Source organism: Macrotis lagotis, chromosome X (genome assembly GCF_037893015.1).
Source record: "Macrotis lagotis isolate mMagLag1 chromosome X, bilby.v1.9.chrom.fasta, whole genome shotgun sequence".
In the NCBI taxonomy this organism is placed as follows: domain Eukaryota; kingdom Metazoa; phylum Chordata; class Mammalia; order Peramelemorphia; family Peramelidae; genus Macrotis; species Macrotis lagotis.
The window spans coordinates 632,435,639-632,454,930 of record NC_133666.1 but is presented as its reverse complement, the minus strand read 5'-3'; the positions used below and the strand labels follow the sequence as shown (position 1 = coordinate 632,454,930).

The 19,292-nt window shown below is 48.7% G+C and overlaps 1 protein-coding gene across 17 annotated transcripts in view; it reads right to left on the bottom strand.

Moving 5' to 3' along the window:
* The window catches only part of PTPRS (protein tyrosine phosphatase receptor type S), a 213,580-nt gene that overhangs the window by 64,473 nt on the left and 129,815 nt on the right, over positions 1-19,292 (bottom strand). For 11 of the 17 annotated variants that reach the window (XM_074203905.1, XM_074203904.1, XM_074203907.1 and 8 more), the window contains 3 exons: positions 16,622-16,810; positions 9,685-9,702; positions 5,534-5,644 (listed from right to left, as the gene is read on the bottom strand). In XM_074203905.1, the coding sequence (XP_074060006.1) occupies positions 5,534-5,644; positions 9,685-9,702; positions 16,622-16,810 (318 nt within the window). The remainder of the gene's footprint in view (positions 1-5,533; positions 5,645-9,684; positions 9,703-16,621; positions 16,811-19,292) is intronic. The other 6 variants (XM_074203911.1, XM_074203920.1, XM_074203913.1 and 3 more) reach the window with 1 other exon arrangement.

The window sequence follows — 19,292 nt, the reverse complement described above, 5'->3', positions numbered from 1 at the left end:
GGCGAAAAGAGGGGAAGGGTGGAAGGATGGCTAAAGCCATCTGAGTCTGCCTTCTCTGTGGGGCATGGCTGAGTGGGGGTGACAGCAGGGATGCAATCAGGGGCTCACAAAAATGAACTCACAGGTAATAGGGAACCAACCAAGGTGTGGCTTTGGTGACTTCTCTAAGAGTGCTCTGCTGTCCAATGGCAAAGTGTGTGGGGTTGGGTTGGTATGAGGAAGAAGGGATGGAGAAGGTAGAGACAGGGGTTTGAAATGGTCAGCATCTTGGTGTTGGATGGTGAGATGGAAAGGAGAGGGAGAGAGAGGGGGAGGGGGGGAGAGGGGGGAGAGAGAGGGGGAGAGAGAGAGAGAGAGAGAGAGAGAGAGAGAGAGAGAGAGAGAGAGAGAGAGAGAGGATTGTTATAACTGTTCTTGGATTTCTCAAGAAATCACCTATGGCTAAAGTCAAGAACACTCAGGAAGTGACTGTCCTGGGTGTGATTTGAAATTTTCCCAGGCCATTTATGGAAAGACAAGCTGTCCTGCAGGGCTGAGCTCCAGAGAAGGGGTGACAGCAAGCTCCTCTTGCTCTACCAGCGTCCCCACTTTGCCAGTGGACACAGTTCTCACTGGTTTGCCTAACTTCCCATTTATTTTGAGGAGAAGCCTCAGCTCAGGGCATGGAAGAGGAGGAATTTGAGATCTCTATTCCTTAGCTTAACTTGAAGACTCAAAAGAGCACTGAATTAAGGACTGGGAGGGCCCTTGGAGATAACCCTACCTGGTCATTCCAAGTTACAGAGGAGAAGGAAGTCCAGGATGGGGATGGGGCTCTCCTAAGGCCACACAGGGGAGGACTTTGATCTTCAGTTTGGTTATGGTGCCACCACACAACAAGCCACTCCCCTGGGGCTCCTTGGGGAACCTAGACCCTACAGTATGGAAGACAACGTTCTCTAATCTTTCTCAGGAAAAGAGGAGCTATCCTGAGGGCAGGAAGGTACAGTGAAGGGAATGCTGAATTCTGAGCCAGAAAATTTGGGTTCAAATCCAGAGTTTGCCTCTTACTGCTTATGTAACCTTTGAGGCCAATCTCTGACCTCTTCTGGGTCTCAATCTCTTCCCCTGATAAATGTGTGTGTGTGTGTATGTGTGTGTGTGGGGTGGTTAGATGGCTTCTTGGGCTGTCCAGCTCTAAGTTTAGGCTCAAGACACCCCAGAATAATACCTGCATCTCCCTGGGTCTGTTCTGAGGAAAAGGCTATATAATGAATGCTTCAAGCCTGAGGCCAGATACAATCTGTCCCCCTATCAGGGTCACCTGATGCTACTATCAGCTCAGTCTCCAGGCGGGACAGATGCTGACCTCTCAATGGGTCCAGGGCCCAGGTAGGCTCTACTAGCTTCACCTACACCACAATATGTCCCTATACTAATTAAGACTCATTTGATGCTATGTCATTCACTGGGAGACAGGCCAAAAGAAGGTGTTTCTTTCACAATTTCACAGTGTCTTGTGTCATTTTATTTTTAATACTGGACAGGCAAATCAGGGGATCCTAACTATGCGAATCACTTCATCTTCCCAAGTCTCAGTTTCTCCATCTGACAACCTGGAAAGTGCTTTGGGAGGGAAAGTGCTTTGCAAACCACAAAGCACTGCAGTGATGGGACTAATATGTTCCCAGTGAAATGATAAAGATTATGGAACCTTAGATCTGAAAAGGCCCATCGGGACAATATGACCCTTCCAACTCATTTTGTAAAGGAAGGAAATGAGGCCCCAGGAAGAGAGGGAACATAGTGTTAGCTCTGGAAGAGACTTTGGAGGTCATCTAGGCTGACCCTCTCACTTGCAGAGAAGTTGAGACTCATTGTGATTAAGGGATTTACACTTGAAGTAAGAAGCCTGGTGCTGTTTGGATGCTGATAATGCAGTATCTCTAGGATTCTGTGTGGGACAGGCAGATGGGGCTCAGACGGAGCTACTTCCCCTAAAAAACTGGTGGCAGTCAGAGTAAGCAGTACCTGGCCCTTAGTAAAGTGGTTGTGGATTAACTGTTGGATTAAGTGACCCTTAGGTAAAGCATTTGTGGATTGACTGAGCTCAGGGGGGAGGAGAGGGGACTGCTCTGGGCTGAGGTTCCAACTCTGGGAAGGGGCAAGATGACTTCTGGGAACACAGGAGAGACTGGGTGCTGCTCCCTGCCACGGCTCTCCCTGTCCTCCCAATCCCATGTTTTGGGCAGGTATTCCAGCTGGGTAACCCCTTTCCTGTGTGTTACCCATTGAGGGGCAAGGGGTCAGGCTGGGTTTGGGGGGAGGCAGGAACACTGGCTTTCTGTACAACTTGCTGGAAAATAATGCCCACACAGCGCAACCGGGAAACAAAAGCAAAGAAAAGACAACAAAAACCAAACCAAAGACAGAATTTTTTTAGGGGATAAAATAAAATAAAGTAACAATTTGGTTTAAAAAAAAAAACAACATAAGAGAAAACTGACAGAACAGAAAAAAATAAAGGAACAGAATAGACCAAACACTCAGAAGGCGTCTTGAACCCAACGGATCAAATCAACGGAAGTGGCATGCAGAGAAGAGAGTGACATTCTCCCATCATGCATCAGGCCCAGTGGCCCAAACGCCAAGTTACCATGACGACGTAGAGTGCAAAAATTCAGCAACGACATTACCAACGGGATGCAGAAAGGCGCTCACAATGCAGGGCGTCGCGGGTAGTGACCCGCCCGGCGGGCCGGGCGCATCGGAAACATTTTCTCTTGCTTTTTCGCTCTTATTTAAATTTTTTAATTGATTGATTGATTGATTGATTGATTTTTTTTGGTTTGTTTGTTTGTCTTAAGAATGTAAAAATGTGGGTAGAGAACGTAAAAAAGAAAAAAACACACCAACCTTCTCGTAGCTCTGAGGGATGTTAAGGGGGTTTGATGCGGAACACAATGACATGAGGAGAAGAGAAAAAATAAGGGGAAACACAGAGAGAGTAAAAGAGGCCTTCCCAAGGCTGTTAGCTGCAACCGTTCTTTGCTTGTTCTCGAAAATAAAAACAAAAACTTCCAAAGTAAAAAAAAGCCAAACAGCTTCTGCGATTTGCCCCTGAGACCGACTCTATCTCTACCTTGGTGGTTTTGTCTTTTGACATTTTCAAGTATCCGAGTTCCAGGTCTAGGCCTGGGGAGGTGACAGGATTTAGCTGCCACCACTAGCCCCGGCCTCCCCTGCCCCTGGTCCCCGGAGGGGGAGGAGCCAAGGGGGCACCTTGGGGAGCTAAGGAGACAAGGCCCTGGAGGTCTAAATGCCTCCCCTTGGCCACCCCCACCCACCCACTCCCCCCCGGAATCCCTCCCCTGCCCACTCCACTGACCACCCCCCAAATTCCCAGCCCACCCCCCTACCCGCCTGTTGGGGCTGCTGCTTAACTGGTAGGGAGAGTGGTGGGGGCAGTGTCTGGAGACCTCAAAACTTACAAAGCTTTACCCAAGCATTTAGAGAGACAGAAGGTTAGGGAGGGCAACCAGCCACTGCTGATAAGCATGGGAAAACTCAATGGGCACTGTGATGGCTATTTTAAGTGTCCTGGGAGGGAAGCTTCATCTGGTCATATTCAAAGCTTTAGAGCTATCCAACCCACCTTCACTTTTCACTCACATAGGGTCCCCCACTGGTCACCTACAGTCAAATGTACTCATGGAGGGGAAGAGGGGGAAAGAAAAGAATCTGTGATATGTTTGGAGGAGAGGGCAACTTTTTTTTTGTCTATAGTCTTGAGAAGATGCTTTGGGAGGAAGAGAGTAGGGGGAGATTTCTTCTCAATTCATAAATTTATCATAGCATTTATACAGTGAGAAGGGACTTTTAGAAGTCATTTTTCCTAGCTCCCTCAGTTAATAATTAGATCTCGGGGCAGCTAGGTGGCGCAGTGCGTAGAGCACTGGCCCTGGAGTCAGGAGGACCCAAGTTCAAATTCGACATCAGACACTTAATAATTGCCTAGCTGTATGACCTTGGGCAAGTAAGTCACTTAACACCATTGCCTTAAAAAAAAATAATCATAGAAAGAATATCAAGACCTTTAAGGAGATTAACAAGGGTGTAAGACCTGAGGACTCAGAAGGGGAAGACCTGGGCCACTGAAGGTAGCCTGAGGGTGGGGGTGGGGTTGGGCAGAGTCTCTGACCATTGGGAAGAGGTTTTGGGGATGAGACAGGGAGCCTAAGCCAGGATAGATTGTGGACAGGCAGAGCATCTTTACACTTTCCTGGTGTTTTTCTGGATAACAGATAAGTGAAAAAAAAAAAAAGGCCTGGAACAGACTGGCTTTAGGCACAGGTAGACCAGGTGGGTGTAATTTCAAAGCTATTTCCCCTCCATCCTTAGGACACTTGAAATGCCACCATTAGAGCTTCCTTTTAGTAAACTTAAGTTTTTAGGTAAAAATAGATTCTGGGCAGGTGGATACAAACTAAGCTATTATCAGTCACTGTTGCCTTTGAATGGCTTAGCCAACAGGGACCCCAGTGCCTACCTCTGGGTCTAGCCCTGGGAGCAGCAGTGGGGCAGGGGGAGGATCAGCTTCCAAGGCTGGTGGCTCCTTCCTAGACTCTCCCTTGACCTCACTCCTGACTAACTGGAGAGGGAGCCACGTCTGTCCCTGGCAGTAGTTCTCCTGAGGCCCAGGGTGGGAGTGGACAGGGTTGGAGGTGGAGGAGGGGAGGCCCAGAAAGCAAAGCCAGCCCAGACAATGAGGGGGGTGGGGTGGGGAGAGCTTGCAGCACAATACACCATGGGAAGCTGACTAAGGAGCACGGGTGGGGAGAGGGGGTGGAGACCTGCGGGCTCCCCCTGCCCTGCAGGCCCAAGACAGATCACTCCCGCCCTCCTGCTCCTGGCTTCCCTCCCAGAATCCCTCCTGCTGGGCTGGGAGAGGGGCTGCCTCTGCCTCATCCAGGGCATGACTCTCCAATTTAAGAAGAGCTCCCTATACCACGTGCCCTCTCCCACTGTATGTCCGACTGAGTCCACTGCTCTTGGGCCCTCAGGTCTAGTCTAGCTAAGGGATCCTCACCTGGGGGACAGGCAGCCCTTGCCAAGGGTCAGAGCTGGTGGTGAAGGTCAACTAGAAGCCAGCTCTTCTATCAACTCACTCAAGGGTTCCTGAGGCCAAGACAGGTGAAGCAGCTTGCCCCAGGTCTGCAGGGTGGCAGGGCTGGGACTATCCCTCAGGTGTCCTGCTTCTCAGGCCCACCCTGATGCCACTCAGTCATTTTAGGGAGGATGAAGGTGATGTGCAGGAAGGCTATATCTTGGGGTCTTGACCCTGCGTGTTTCTCTCTCTTCTTGACGCTCACTTTCCCCTGCCATCCACCTACCCAGCTGGTAGCATCCTGCTTCTCTGCCATTTTCCAACTCCAGCCCCAACTTCTAGATCTCTTGCTCGGGTCTGCGGGAGCCGGGGAGAACCCGGAGGGTACAGGGTTTGGGGAGTGGGGAAGAGGCTGTGCCCTAAATTTCGGGACGACGCGCTCCCTACCTCTCACGTAAAGGTTAGCAGGGGATGAGTAGCGCACTCCCGCGCTGTTGCTGGCCACACATTCATATTTTCCTTGGTCTGTCTCCTCGCTGCTCTCGATCTGCAGGGCACCTGGGTAGGGTGGGGGGTGAGGTGGGAAGAAAAGGACCAGAGGCAGTCAGTACTGGGGTGGGGGCCACTCCGGCTCTGGATCTCCCGAGGCCGGTCTTCGGCTTAGCCCAGGCCTCCAAGAGCACTTGAGTTAACACCTGCGGTCTGAACCACACATTCTGGCCCAGTTACCCCTAGTATAGGGTCACACCCCCTCCTGAAGCTCCCAGTTAGCTATGACAGACCCCCAAAGATCATCTACTACTATCCTCTACTGTACTCATTAAAGGGGTTTGACCATATGACTAAGACATTGGTGGGCTGGGCAGCATCCTATAGCCTTCCTTCTGATGAGGCCAGCATCTGACCAAGCACAAGGACATTTAGACTTACTGAGACCCCAGGGAACAAGTAGAGGAACTGCAGAATGGGATCATTGCCTATCATAGTGCCCCCTTTAATGTAGTCTCTTTATATTTATTCTGCATACACTACATTTGCACTTGTTTTCCCTTTTAGAACAGAAGATCCTTTGGGAGGAGGAATTGTTTCAGTCTTTGTTCTTGGACCCCTTATCTAGCAGATGCCTGGGCACCAGTAGGCACTTAATCCATATTTGGAGAGGGAGAAACTTTATCTTTCCAAAGATTATAAGCTCCTTGAAGGTAGGATCTGGGTCCCAGCAGATGCTCAAGCTGTGGTATCCCACCCACAGGAAGTCTGTTGTATCCACACCCCTCTAACATTGTCCTGTTTTGCCTGCTATATTTTGCTGTGGTGGACCCCCATCTCCCCAGCCAGATTTGAAGGTGCACAAGTCAGAAACCTAAGGTCTGTCCTTTCAGAGCATGGAAGAACAGTAAATTTTACTCCCATAGCTATTTTTCACTTGTTTGTTTGATGTTGGTCTCTCTTGGATGAGACCATGCCATCCACGGGTCTGAATTTAAACAAATGTGTCTGAATTTCATCGACCTAATTAAATTCACTCCTAGGAAGGAGTCAATGAAAATGTATATGAATTTCCACAAATGTGTTTGAATGTCACATACCTTCATTTTGCAGGTACTTAAGAAAAATAAAAATGGATCTGAACTTTACAAAGGGGTTTGGAAAAATACCTGTAATAGAGGATGGTCTGACAAGAAGGTTAATTGGGCAGCTGCTGAAGGTAGGGAAAATGTTCCTTCTGCCTCCAAATATCTCACTTAAGGATCACAAATGGGTGAAACTGCCCCATTGCCTACTTATTTTACTTCTCCTTAGGCCTTTAAAAAAATACAGATAAGAGTTGCTAGCTTCTTGGAGAGAAGTCATCTTGTCTCAAGTGTAAATGGGCTCCTTGGGTTGTACCTTAGGAATGGTGGGGGCTGGATCAAGTTTCAGCATTTCTTTGATCTGGGCTTTCTTACAGTGACCATGGTGAGAGCCTACAAGGACCTAATGCATTTGGACTCTTCTAGTTTCCCAGGATTAGAGCCTCAGAGCTATCTCTTTACTAAGCCTGAAGGGTCTAGCAGACCCACTGGTTCCACTATAGGATGGTCCTGATTGCTACCCAACTCAACTATATCAACAGACTCTATCCAGTCTCTGCTCTCTTCCTTCTGATGCATCATTCAGTGAGTGACCACACTGGTCTTTCTAAAGCAAAGGTCTGGCCATATTCTTGTCTATTCAAGCCCCCTAAATCCTGGGGGTGCTCTGCTGCTCCAGTCAAACAGGGCAGTTCTCTGTCCTTGGAACATCTGGAACTCTGCCTCTATAACTGGGTTCAGAGACTCCTATAGATGGAATGTTCTTTTTGGTCCTTTTCAATTTAAACCCCAACTGAAATGGTTACACTCCTCTTGGACCTACTAACCACAGTGCTGCACCTGTATATTAATTATCAACTAATGTGATAGTGAGCTCCATGGACTGTCCAAGAGGATGGCTAAGCTTTGCATTTCCTCCCCAACCAGATCCAGTAGGTATTTGATAAATATTTTATTGAAATGAATTCAACTCTGTCCTAAGGACTGGTTAGCTACTTGTCCCTCCCTGCTGAGGCCATGGCTGGGAAGGACTTATGTTTAGCCAGGGAGGGACCTGATGTTCTTGCCACAGACTTGCTTCTAGTGGGATGGAGACCTAGGCTAAAGAATTAATGTCTGGGCACCCCACTTTCTAGAGTGCTTCAGACTTTTCAAAGCACTTTCACTTCCAGAAGGGGGAACTAAGGCTCAGAGATGAGAGGAGCTTTGCCCAGGGTTACAGGTCAGGTCAGTGGATGATCAGGGGCTAGTCCCTGGTCTGCTATTCTCAGAGGCTTGAGTATTTGAGGCAAGTGGAAGAAGGGACATATCTCAAATCTAATCTCAATTCAGATCTCTCTCTCTGTTGGAGATTTCATCTTGTTCCTATTGATGCCCTCCATTCCCCTAATTTCTCTCTTGAAAAACTCAGGGAAAGGCTATCTAGGGAAATGGGCTTAGGAGGGTGAATGTAGAACTCTTCTGTCTTCCCTCTCTCCTTGTATGCTCCCCTCAAGATCTCTACCTCTCTCCATTTCCAATGAACTGGACACACAGTCCTGTCCTTGAGGTCTAAGTCTGAGCACCCAGGCCAGGAACCCCTGACTAAAGATGGGTAGGGACCCTGGAGAACAGCCTCCTTTTACAGCAGACATCCAGAAAGTTAAGTTTTAAGAATCAGGTTCTGGAGATGGCTTCATTTTCTTAGCACTGCCATCTAGTACAGTGCCTGCCAGCTAGGGAGCCCCTAAGTATTTGTTTAATGAACTGAATTAAAAGACAAGATTCAAACTCATGTTCTCTGACCCCAAATCCAGGGCTCTTTTCATAGACCATAACTCATGCCCCTATTTGGCTGCTTCTGGGCTGGGTCTGTGGGTATGGGAGGGACAAGTCCCCAGCTGCCAATCCACCTCCTAGCATTGGATCACACTGGACTACCCTCAGGATGGCATGGCCTGGTTCTGTTCCCTCCCTGAGGCTGAGGACAGACTCTGTGTGCGTGTGGATGAGAATATGGTGGGGGTGGAGTGGGGGCAAGAGAACAGAGACGCTGCAGCTCTATTCAGGGTCTGCCCTTCTCTACTCAAAGGCCACTCCATCTCCATGGGGGAATTTGGGAGTAGATGCAGAAGTGTCCTTTGAAGCTGTGCACAGTTCTGCTTGACTGTGCCAAGAACTGTGACTCATGGGGGGGCAGGGTGGGGTGGGGAGAGATTCTTAGAGCTTCAGGGACCATCTAGTCCAAATTCCTCATTTTCTGGTTGAGTCCTAGAGAGAAAGGGTCTGTTGTGTGGTGGGGATTTGAGATGGGGTCAAGATGAGAACCTGGATCACTTGACTGAGTGTGTATTTATGGAAGTATGTAATATATGCATGTATTGTGAGCATGCATATAAATATATCCCTATGTATATATGTAGCATTGTGTATCTATGATGTATGTGTCTATGTATATATGGGTAGGATGGGGAACTGTCCCTTCTCTGACTACTATATCATTAGAAGACCTAGATCTGGAAGGGACCTCAACAATAAGCTGCTCCAGTTCCCCCTTTTTCATCACTGAGGAAATATAGGTCTGGAGGGTAGTAAATAGCAAAATGTCGCTTGGAACCCCAACCTCCCCAGTCTTCCTGCCAATATCCCACATCACATTCCCCATGGGTGGGCAGTCCCCGTTCTCTTTTGCCCCTTTTATGAGGCCGGATCATCTGCAGACTTAGTGGAAAGACCTGAAAAGTCATTCCCAGCCCCTGTGAACCCAGACAAACAAAGACCAACATTGAAACAGAGACAAAAGAGCACAGACACAAGAGGGCAGGCTAGGGGCAGGGGAGGGAGGGCAGAGGAGGAGGGGTGTGGCACGTGGGGAAGGGGGAGCCAGCGAAAGGCTGCCCTAGCTCAGGCTGGAACCCTCAACAGGAGGCAGGAGGCTGGGAGCTGAGGAGTGTGTGGAGGGAGGAGCCGGGGACAGGTGGGTGGGTGAGTGAGTGGGTGGGTGGGTGAGTGAGTGAGTGAGTGGGTGAGTGGGAAGCCTCTTACCTCGGATCGGAGTACTTTCTGTAAGGGAAGCAAAGAGAGTCAAGTGAAAAACAGAAACATCTGGCCAGCCAGCTGAAAAAGGACCCCATGGAAGAGAAGAGAGCCAGTGGGAAGAAGGAGCTGTCCAACCTGCCTGTCTCTGTCTGTCTGTCTGTTTGTCTGCTCTCTCTCTCGGTGACTAAACATCCAGTGGTTTATATGCATTGGGACTCAAGTCCTCTCTGACCCTTGCCTTCTCTCTACTGGAAGGTCCCCCATCTCATCCTGCCATCTCCTACTTCTGCACATTTGCCCAGGCTGTGCCCAATATCCGTACACTCTCTCATCTCTGCCTATTGACCTATTTGTCTTCCCTTAAGACTCAGTTCTAGTACTGCCTCCTCCATGCAGATTTTAGTGATCTCTTCTCAAATTTTCCTAGACATTCTGTCTCCGTGTTTTCTTTGCCCTCTATACACACTCTGGTAGCATAATTATTTGTCTATTAGTCAAATTTCTCAACTAGGTCCACATGATTTGGAGTGGGAAGAGGCCTTAGAGATCATCTGATCAGAGGATGACATGGGTTTTAGATTTAGAGTTGGAAGGGACCATCAAGATCGCATAGTCCCACCCTCTCATTTTACAGACGAGGAAACAGAGGTTCAGATTAAATGACTTGCCCAGGATCCTAGGTGGCAGAAATAGTCTTTAGACTCAGATCTCCTGACTCCATAGGTAGTGCCATTTTCTTTTTATGTGGAGCCTCATTCAACAAACTGAAGTCTAGGTTGGCCAGGTGACCTTGGATAAGTTACTAGAGTTTGGCCTCTTCACTTCCACATCCCAAGTTGTTTCCTGAACATTCTCTCTGATTCCCTTGTAGGCTGCCCTGGCAGGTAAGGTCTCTGATGCTTTTAATTTTGGGAGTCATCATTACTAAGCTCAGGAATGGAACACAGTAGGGGACTGTTGACCGCAGCCTGGCCTTTGTTTCACCAACTGAATTATTCCCTGTGTCTCTCCTTCACCTCCTAAACTTCAAGGGCAAGAACTTGGAGGTCTTCTCCCACCATGCCTGTGTGTCCACCTGGGAAAGCTCAAAGCTGATCAGGATCATAGAGGTCATTGACTTTAACCATCCCATTTTACAGAGGGGAAGAGTAAGACCCATAAAGGGGAAGGGACTTGGTCAAAGTCAGGGAAAGTCAACGGCTGAGATAATACTTGAATTCTGGCCCTTGAATATTCAGGACAGTTTCTGCCCTTGATACTATGTGTGAACCCCTCTGCTGCTGCTACTGCTCCCATCAGACCTGCCTACTCTGGCCACTACCCCTAGAGACTGCCACCTCATTAGCTAACAGAAGAATGAAGCATATGGAGGGAGGGAGGGAGGATTGGGAGGCCCTCTGCAACCAAGTTTGTGTGTCAGGGCTTTATCACTGGTACCAACTCTGCCTTGTCTCCTTTTTTCCTACTCTGGGAAATGAACCCACAGGGAGGGGGGATGCACACAATGGAATTATAATGTTGGAGCATCTTTCCTTCCAAAGCCCCCTTCTGCTTCCCTTGGGAGAGTGAGCATCCATTTTATAGATGAGGAAACTTGAGTCCCAGAAAGGGAAGTGACTTGTCTAAGGTCACACAGCCAGTAAGTACAGGACTAAAGGCTGAAAGATGGGCTTGCTATTTCAAGTCAGCATCTTTTCAAGCAGGCTCTTAGAAAACTGAACAATGGGGAAAGGTAGAGGAGGGATTTTTGTTGCCCTTATAAAAGAGCTAAACTGGTCAGGAAGGCCTGTTTCCCAGTTCTTGGTTGGGCATTGGAGGGAGGCTATGAATGCAGAAGCCGTCTCCCCTCCCCCTCCTCATGCCCATAGAACACTATGGCAGCCTTCTCTGGGCTGGCCCAGGCGCTCCCTCAAACCCCTTTCCTGGAAATACAGTCAACAGGTCAGGAAATTCCCACCCACCACAGACTCAAAACACCGGTGGGGAACTGCCGGTCAGCAAAGGCTGTCTTCAGAAGAGAGGGTACAAGGGAGCCACTGCCTAAGCATCATCAGGCATCCCTTGTTCTCTGGGACTGGGAAGTAGGGAGGTGAGGACATTAGGCATGGTTAGATTAGCTGGAAGGGTGTTAGGAAACTCGGTTAGATGAGGAACAGATGGAGGGTGGGGGTCAGGAGCTCACTCCCTCCAGGTTAATGAAGCACTAGGATTAGCTTTTGGGTTTGGGATTACACACAGGGGTGGGGGCAGGGTTCATCGGGACAGTCTTGGGGAAGGGTAGGGCTCGGGCAAGAGGGAGATTCTGGGGAAGAGAGAGGAACAGAGTGGGTTGGAGACCCACTACAGGGGGAGCGACACAGTCTTGGGGGGGACTCCTTTTAGCTCCCCAAGGGAAAAGGAGAAGAGTTCAAACTGGCCAACTGAGAGACGGACATCTGTCTGTCAAGTAAGATAGGGTCTCAGGCAGGGGTAGAGGGACTGGGGTGAAAAGAGGGAAGGAGCAGGGGACAGAGACCTGCCTCTTCTGGAGATCTCCAATATTCTGCTCCCTTTCCTCAAGAATAAGCCAATTATTCTACCACCAGGAGAGCTGGAGGAGGGGGAACAAAGGCAGGTGTCCTTGGGGTGAGAGGAAGGAGACCAGAGTTTCACGCCTAACTCTAGAGACTGTTAAAAACCAGGAGACATCTTGTAGATCAGCCTCTTCATTTTAAAGATGAAGAAACTGAGGCTCAGAGATGGAACTGACCTGTTCAAGGTCATACAACTGTGTTTCAAACTTAAAGCTTTTAACACGGCCAAATCTATTGCTTTTTTCCCCACTATTCCACTGCTTCTTGGTTAGGGGAGGCAGGGACTGAGAAAAGTCTTATCTTCAAGGGGCTGGTCTCCTATAGACATTCTCTCCATTATTTTCTTTTTCCATCGCAGCTCAGGTTTGGGGGTCTAAATACTCTCAAAGATAGAGGGATCCATGAGCCCAAATCAGGTTTCTTCTTGATTTGTTCTTCCTGAGAGGCAGATGCCAGGGCTGAATATTGGAGACCAGTCTGGTTTTGCCTCTTCTCCATTAATACCAGCTGAGGCCCAACCTGCTGGGGATCTGGAGAGGGATGAGAGACAGGGGAAGGGGAAGAACAGCCCACTGTGGGTTAAGCAGAGCATGGGGGATTCAGGAGGCAGAGGGCCTTCTCCATAGTAAGTAGAAAACATGTACCAATGCCTATTTTGTGCATAGACTGCCCTCCCAGAAGGATGAAGGAGGAGGAGGGACAGAGCAGGAGGGAGTGAGGCTCACAATGTCAGAGCAGGAAGTATCCTCCGAGATTTCCCTTATTTTACAGATGGGGAAAATGAGGCTCAGAGAGGTCACACAATCAGCAGGGATATTAGAAGCTAGATCTCCTGGCTTTCAGGTCAGAGGTCTTCAGGTTCAGGGAATACTATAGGAATAAAGAATCTTAGCAATCTGTCCCACTTCTTCATTTTATAGACAGAAACTGAGTCTCAGAGAAAGGAGCAGGATTTATCCAAGATCATTCAATGAGTCAATGGCAAACTGAAACTAGAACCCAGTTCTCCAGGGCTCTTTAATCTTGAGGGGAAAGGCTCTCAGAGTCATCTCTCTTCTCTTGCCTTTTGGATGAACTGAAGTCCTCCAGGGAGTTGTTGGTCTAGGATTTGAGCCATGTTGATCTATTCTCTGACTTTAAGAAGTTTCAATTCCTCTGTTACAGATTCATTTCTTGGTATCTGGAAAACTTTTCAGTGCCCAAGAGTCCCCCATTAAAATATAAATCCTCTTTGACAGGGATCAAGTGAGGGGGGTGGAATTTGGTGACAGCAAGCTGCTTTGCCTCAGGAATGGTGGGCAGGGGTTAGAGACAACTCCCACATTTTGCTAGGCCAAGCACATCACACAATTGTACAATATTAGAGCTGAAATAGACTTGAGATATCCAGTCCAATTCCCTCATTTTAACAGATGGGGAAACTGAGGTCCAGAGAGGGAAAGAGACTTGCCGAAAGCCACATTGTTGTTATGTCAAGAGGCTGGGACTCTTCCCTTGGTGACTTCATTCCAGGACCAATTGTTCTTTCCACTCCAACATTCTCCAGTCACAAGTAATTTCTCCCTCTTGAGTGGCACCATTATAATTCCCCACTCACTTCCTCCCTGGTCACAGCAGTGAACCACTGTAGGAGACAGCATGGTGTGACCTTGGAGGCGGGAGACCTGAATCTGACGCTTTCTAGTCATGGGACAGTGGGTAAGTCACTTACTTTCTATGAGCCTCAGTTTCCTTATCTGTAAAATGGGGTCAATAATACTATCTCCCAGGGTCACTGTATGGATTGTTAGTTTTCAAAGAAAGACAGAAATGGGCATTATGTCATTATTAACAAAAGATTCACTCCTTGAGCTCCTGTTTTATTTCTTCAAATGAGAAGACCCTTGGACAGCGTCTTCAAGGCCAACAAAGGCCCTGCTGGGGGACAGTAATCTCTGACAGGTTCAGATAAGCCAGAGTGGTAGTGGTGGGAGGAGAGGTGTCATCCTGGCAGAGGCTTATCACCTGGCTGGTCATAGTATTAAATACAATGTAAATGGGGCTCCATTTGTATTTATCAGGGGGTATTAACTCCAAGCAATACCAGCTCCTTCTAATCTTTTTAGATGTGAAACTCTCCACTCCTTTCTTCTCCAGGGGCAGGGATAGGATAGTAAGGCCACCCTTTCTTGCCCCAAAGGCAGCTATCCCCAGTCTCCTTTCTCTTTCCTTCTCCCTTTTCTGAGGCTCTGGCCTTGGGTGCCCCCGAGGACAGGTCGTTCTGAGGGACAGAGGACTCCTAGTGAGGGTTAGTAATCATGCTGTGTCTAAAGCTGTTAGGGTGGTCATTAGTTCTGGGGTCAGGAAGGACGTTAGCTGTTTAACTTGCTTGATCAAACAGACTTACCAAAGGTCTCTGAACGTTTCAAATAGTGAATCAGAAAAGAAAACAGTGAGTTTGTTAAGTGGGTTATTCAGACAGTAGCAGCCCCTAAGTGTGATGATGGCTTTTCTGGCCTTGGTTCCTTCCCAGATCCAACCACTGCTGACTCACAGAAGAGGAGATAAAATCCTCCCCCAGGTAGAACCCTTGTCTCTGGAAACTGTCAAGACTCTGAGGATGTCATCCATTGGGGGATTCTGGGCCTGGTCAGTCCATTCCACCCATAGTCCAAATGCAATACTCTGACACATCCTCTGCCACCTGTCACAGATCTGAATGAACCTTGGGGGCATCTCTGATTGCAAGGCAATTTTCCCTTAGATTGAACTCAAACCTGCCCAATCCAACTCCCATCCCACCTCCCCATCGTGCTCCCTTGTTCTGCACTCTTGGTCCAAGCCTTTCTAATACTTCAGAATTTCAGATCTGGAAGGGACACCTAGCTTAGGCCCTGAAGAGCAATCCCTTCTTCCTAGTATTAATGAGTAGTCACCTAGCCTCCACCTATAGAGTGGGGAACTCACTAGCTTTTGAGTCAGTCTATTCCTCTTTGGGATAATACTAATGATCAGAAGTTGAGTCCCCACCAGCAACTTCTCCTGAAGAAAGGGGCATGTCAGCTACTGAATTCAGATAGGTATTGGGGTATCTGGGGTCCTCATTCCCACCTGAGCTGTGGTGAGGAAAAAGATTTTTTGCAGAAAGCCAGTCTCCCCCATAGGACAGGGAGTTAGGTTTGAGGACCATGAAGTTGGGTTTGATTTGGAGGAGACAACCCCAACAAGGCAGGTACCAGCAGCCTCATATGCTGTTAGGACATCTCTAAAGACAGAAACTCAGCTCATATAACCACCCAACAAAAGAGATCCTAAAGGGTCTCGCCTCATTTCACCTCCTGATTCTTAAGGGAAGTTCTCTTCTTAATTTCAGGGGTCTTCTAGGAGGTTTCTACTCTGAGGTCCAGAATAGGGGAAAGGGGCTCTAAAGAAGCCCAGCTCCTTCCATCTGGTCAGCCAAGGGGGAAAATCTGGGACAAGCACAAATGAGCATCGGCATTCTCTGATCACAGCTTAATAGGTGAGCTTGGAGAGGGAGACTGAGAAAGAAGAGAAGCCAGATGAAGCACTTGTGTGTCCATGCGTGAAGTGTTCTCTCTAAACTGAACAACAGTAGCATCTAGGGAGGATTTTGTTGGTAGCGTTCTGCAAGAAAACTACACAGCCCAGAGACATAGATATACATGTGTGTGAGAACATGAGTCAACTATGTGGCATCATATATGCCAACAGTTGTGTGTGTAGACACTCACATATGTCCTCAGGCTGGGGCTGGCAGTGAGGCCACCTAGACACCTGTCTGTGTGTATACAGACATATCTGGGGCTCTATGGGGGGATATGCAGGGATGCCTATATTGCTGTGTATACTGTATGAACACACATGCATAAGTGATACTTGGGGAACTCATGAGAAAGAAAACAGCTACAAACACGGACACGTAGAGAAGCAACACTACGCCCAACAAGCACGTGGTCCGGTGGACAGATGGACGAACAGATGGGGGAAGACAAACAGAGCCCAGGCGCTGAGCAGATACACACAGCTGTCAGGGGAGGAATTCTGGTTGGGATGACCCCAGGGGCCACTGGAGAAGCCAGAAGCCACGGCTTGCCCTCACCCAGGTTCAGACCAGGCCTTCTACTCCCTCTGCATCAAGACCCTGGAGGATGCCCTGAGCCTGTGGCCTGCTCCCATAATGCTGGGTATCTGTGGAAGCCTCTGACTTGTATCAGAAAGGGCTGGAGAGAAGACCAACATGCTCACCTGTCCTTTAGAATGTAAGGGTAGTCAGGCAGCTTTTTGAGGCAGACAGCCAGCTTGCCCAGGATGGCACTGTACCCCTGTACTCCTCCTCCTTTTCCCTCCCCTTTCTCTGACCAAATCCTTACCTGATCTCAGCTGCTTGATCCTGCCATTGCTGGTGCTTGGGTCCACTGGTAGGAAGTCTTTGAACCAGGTGATTTCAGGGTCTGGGTTTCCACTGGCTGCACAGAGCATGGTGGCAGTCCTTGTACGCTCTACCACCTTCAGCTGGGGGCCCATATCAATGTTGGGAAAGCCAGGAGGCAACTGGTCCTCTGTGAAGAGAGTAAGCCAGTGGTGGTGGCGGTGAGAGGGGTGTTTGGAGCAGAAGCACCATCCCACACCAAATTCACCCCACTTTTTGCCCTCCCCCCTCTGCCTGTTCCATTGTTTGAGGTGGTGAAAGGGATGGAGAGATGAGTACCTACTCTTCATTGACGGACCAGAGGGCTTCAGGTGAATCATTTACCTTTATTGACAGTTCCCTCTAACTGTGAATATGAGCAGGTGAAGACTCAAGAGTTAAAATGGACCAGGAGTCAGGTGATAAGGTTCTAGACCCAGTTCTGAAACTCACTCTCTGGTTCAGCTTGGGCAAGTCATTGATGCTCTTTGGGCCCGATTCCTCATCTGTCCAAAGGGGTTAATCCTTGGCCCACCACCCTTCCCAGGAGTGCAATGAGGACCAAATGAGACAACAGATACAAATATAGGGGATGAGGGAGGGCTCCTCCTGAGGCTGGTGGCCTCAATCAACTGTCAGAAGCCTCTGGAAAGCAATTCTGAGCAGGCAATGAGGTGGGACCACTGACTGCTGGGCTTCTGCCATTCAGAGCTTCCTAAACTGTGTCAATAGGCTCAGTGGCCTAATTCAGAGGGCCAGGAGTATGTGGAAGGAGGAGGGGGGGAGAGGGAGCAGCCTGCATCTAGGGAGGCAACCCAGGTCAATTCACTGAAGGAGGCAGAGGAGACCAACCCGGGGCATGTGGATGGTCTAAGCAAGCTTCTTCTCCTCTCTGGTCATCCCTAATGAATGTTAGTCTAGCTATGATGTTTTATGTTGTTTCCTAAGAGACTTTCTAACCATGACATTCTATGGAGTAAGGTCTCCTCTATCTCTGACATGGTATGTTCTAAGGGTCCCTAGCTCTGACATTCTGGGTACTAAGGGCCCTCCTTGCTCTGAAATCTGATTCTTTTCACCTTTTCACCCTCCTCCCTCTATCCCTCAAGCCCATCCCTTGTCAAATCCAGGCTGAAGCCAGTGTTCCCCCTAGAGCACTCTCTCTGTCACAGCCTCCCAGATAGCTAAGACCCCTGAAGAACAGAAACCCTTCTATAAGGGTATTGTACAAAGAGAGTTGCAGATGACTAAGCCATGAGCACTCATTATCAACAGCCACTGCCATAGCTGACACAGATATTACCAGACCATCTGGAGTGAATCTCATTGTGTGAGTGCCTGTGCGTGTGCATGTGTTGGTGGGGGAGTGGGGAGGGACCATTACCCTCATTTCCCAGATGGGGCAACTGAAGCCTGGGGCCTCTCCCAGGAGGCTGCTGCATACTGGGAAGGAGATTCGGATGCCCATGTTGTCGCCATCCCTCATGTTAGCTTAGCTGCTCAGCAATAAAACCTCCAGGTTTCCTTGCTTAGCGACTCACTACTTTGCCTTTGGGCAAGTCACAGAACCAGGATGAGCCTTTGGAAGGAGCAGATTAGACTAGGCGCTCTCCAAGGTCCCTTCATGCTCTACAGCCTCTGATCCCCAAAATACCCTCTCAAGCTGGACATGGTGAACACAGCTTTCATTCCCAAGTCCTGGATGGTGCCTGAGGGTTGGAGAACAGGGTCCTTTAGGAGCCCAGGGCTACAACTGTACTACATCAATGGTCCAGGGCTGACTTTTCCTCTTTAGAAGTAACTGCCAGAGGCCACAGTACTTGCCCTTGTCCCTCTGGAGAGATGAACAGAAGACAAACTGGGGAAATTTGCTGCTGCCAACATCTACATTGTAGTCCCTGGGTTCTCTCTTACCCTCCTCCCAGGCTTCGAGCTTAGGGACAAAACCTAGGCTTGGTTTCCTTAAATCTACCATTTATTAGCTAAGTGACTTTGGGCAAGTCACTTGGTCTTGTCTTGGAACTTTCTTCCCCTGTAAAATGAGGGGACAGGAGTGATGATTTCAAGTTCCTTTCAGTTTTAAATGGGCGAGAATATCATATGACTGTTATGAGGATCAATTGTAAAATGCTTAGAGAGTGCTAGGACAGTGTAGGGGCTTAATTCAATGTCTCCTCTCCCTTTCTTTGAGCTCTTCTTAGCTTTGTCTGCACCACATGTGAATGTTTATTGATTCGGTTCCCCATGAGTGAGTTCAACAAGCCTTGGAGTCAACTGCATTATCTTTGATTGTGGGGTCAACATCTTAGGAAGGCCCCATGAAGCTAGAGAGAGCCTCCAGAGGAAGGTGACCAAAATGGTGGTGGGAGCAAGGATGCTGCCAGTGGAGGACTGGTCGAAGGAACTAAGGAAGCTTAGCATGAATGTGATAAAGGACTTCAAGTATGGAGGGGGCTAACAGATGGAAAAGAGGTTCTTCTTCTGTTTGGCTTTAGAAGGGAGACAAGAGAGGATCAGGCTTTGGCTCAGAGGAAGGAAGTCATCCTAATGATCAAAACTGCACCAAAGTGGCAACAGGCAGCCCTAGGAGGCAATGAGGTTGTCTATCACTGGCAGCTCTCAGTGGAGGCTGA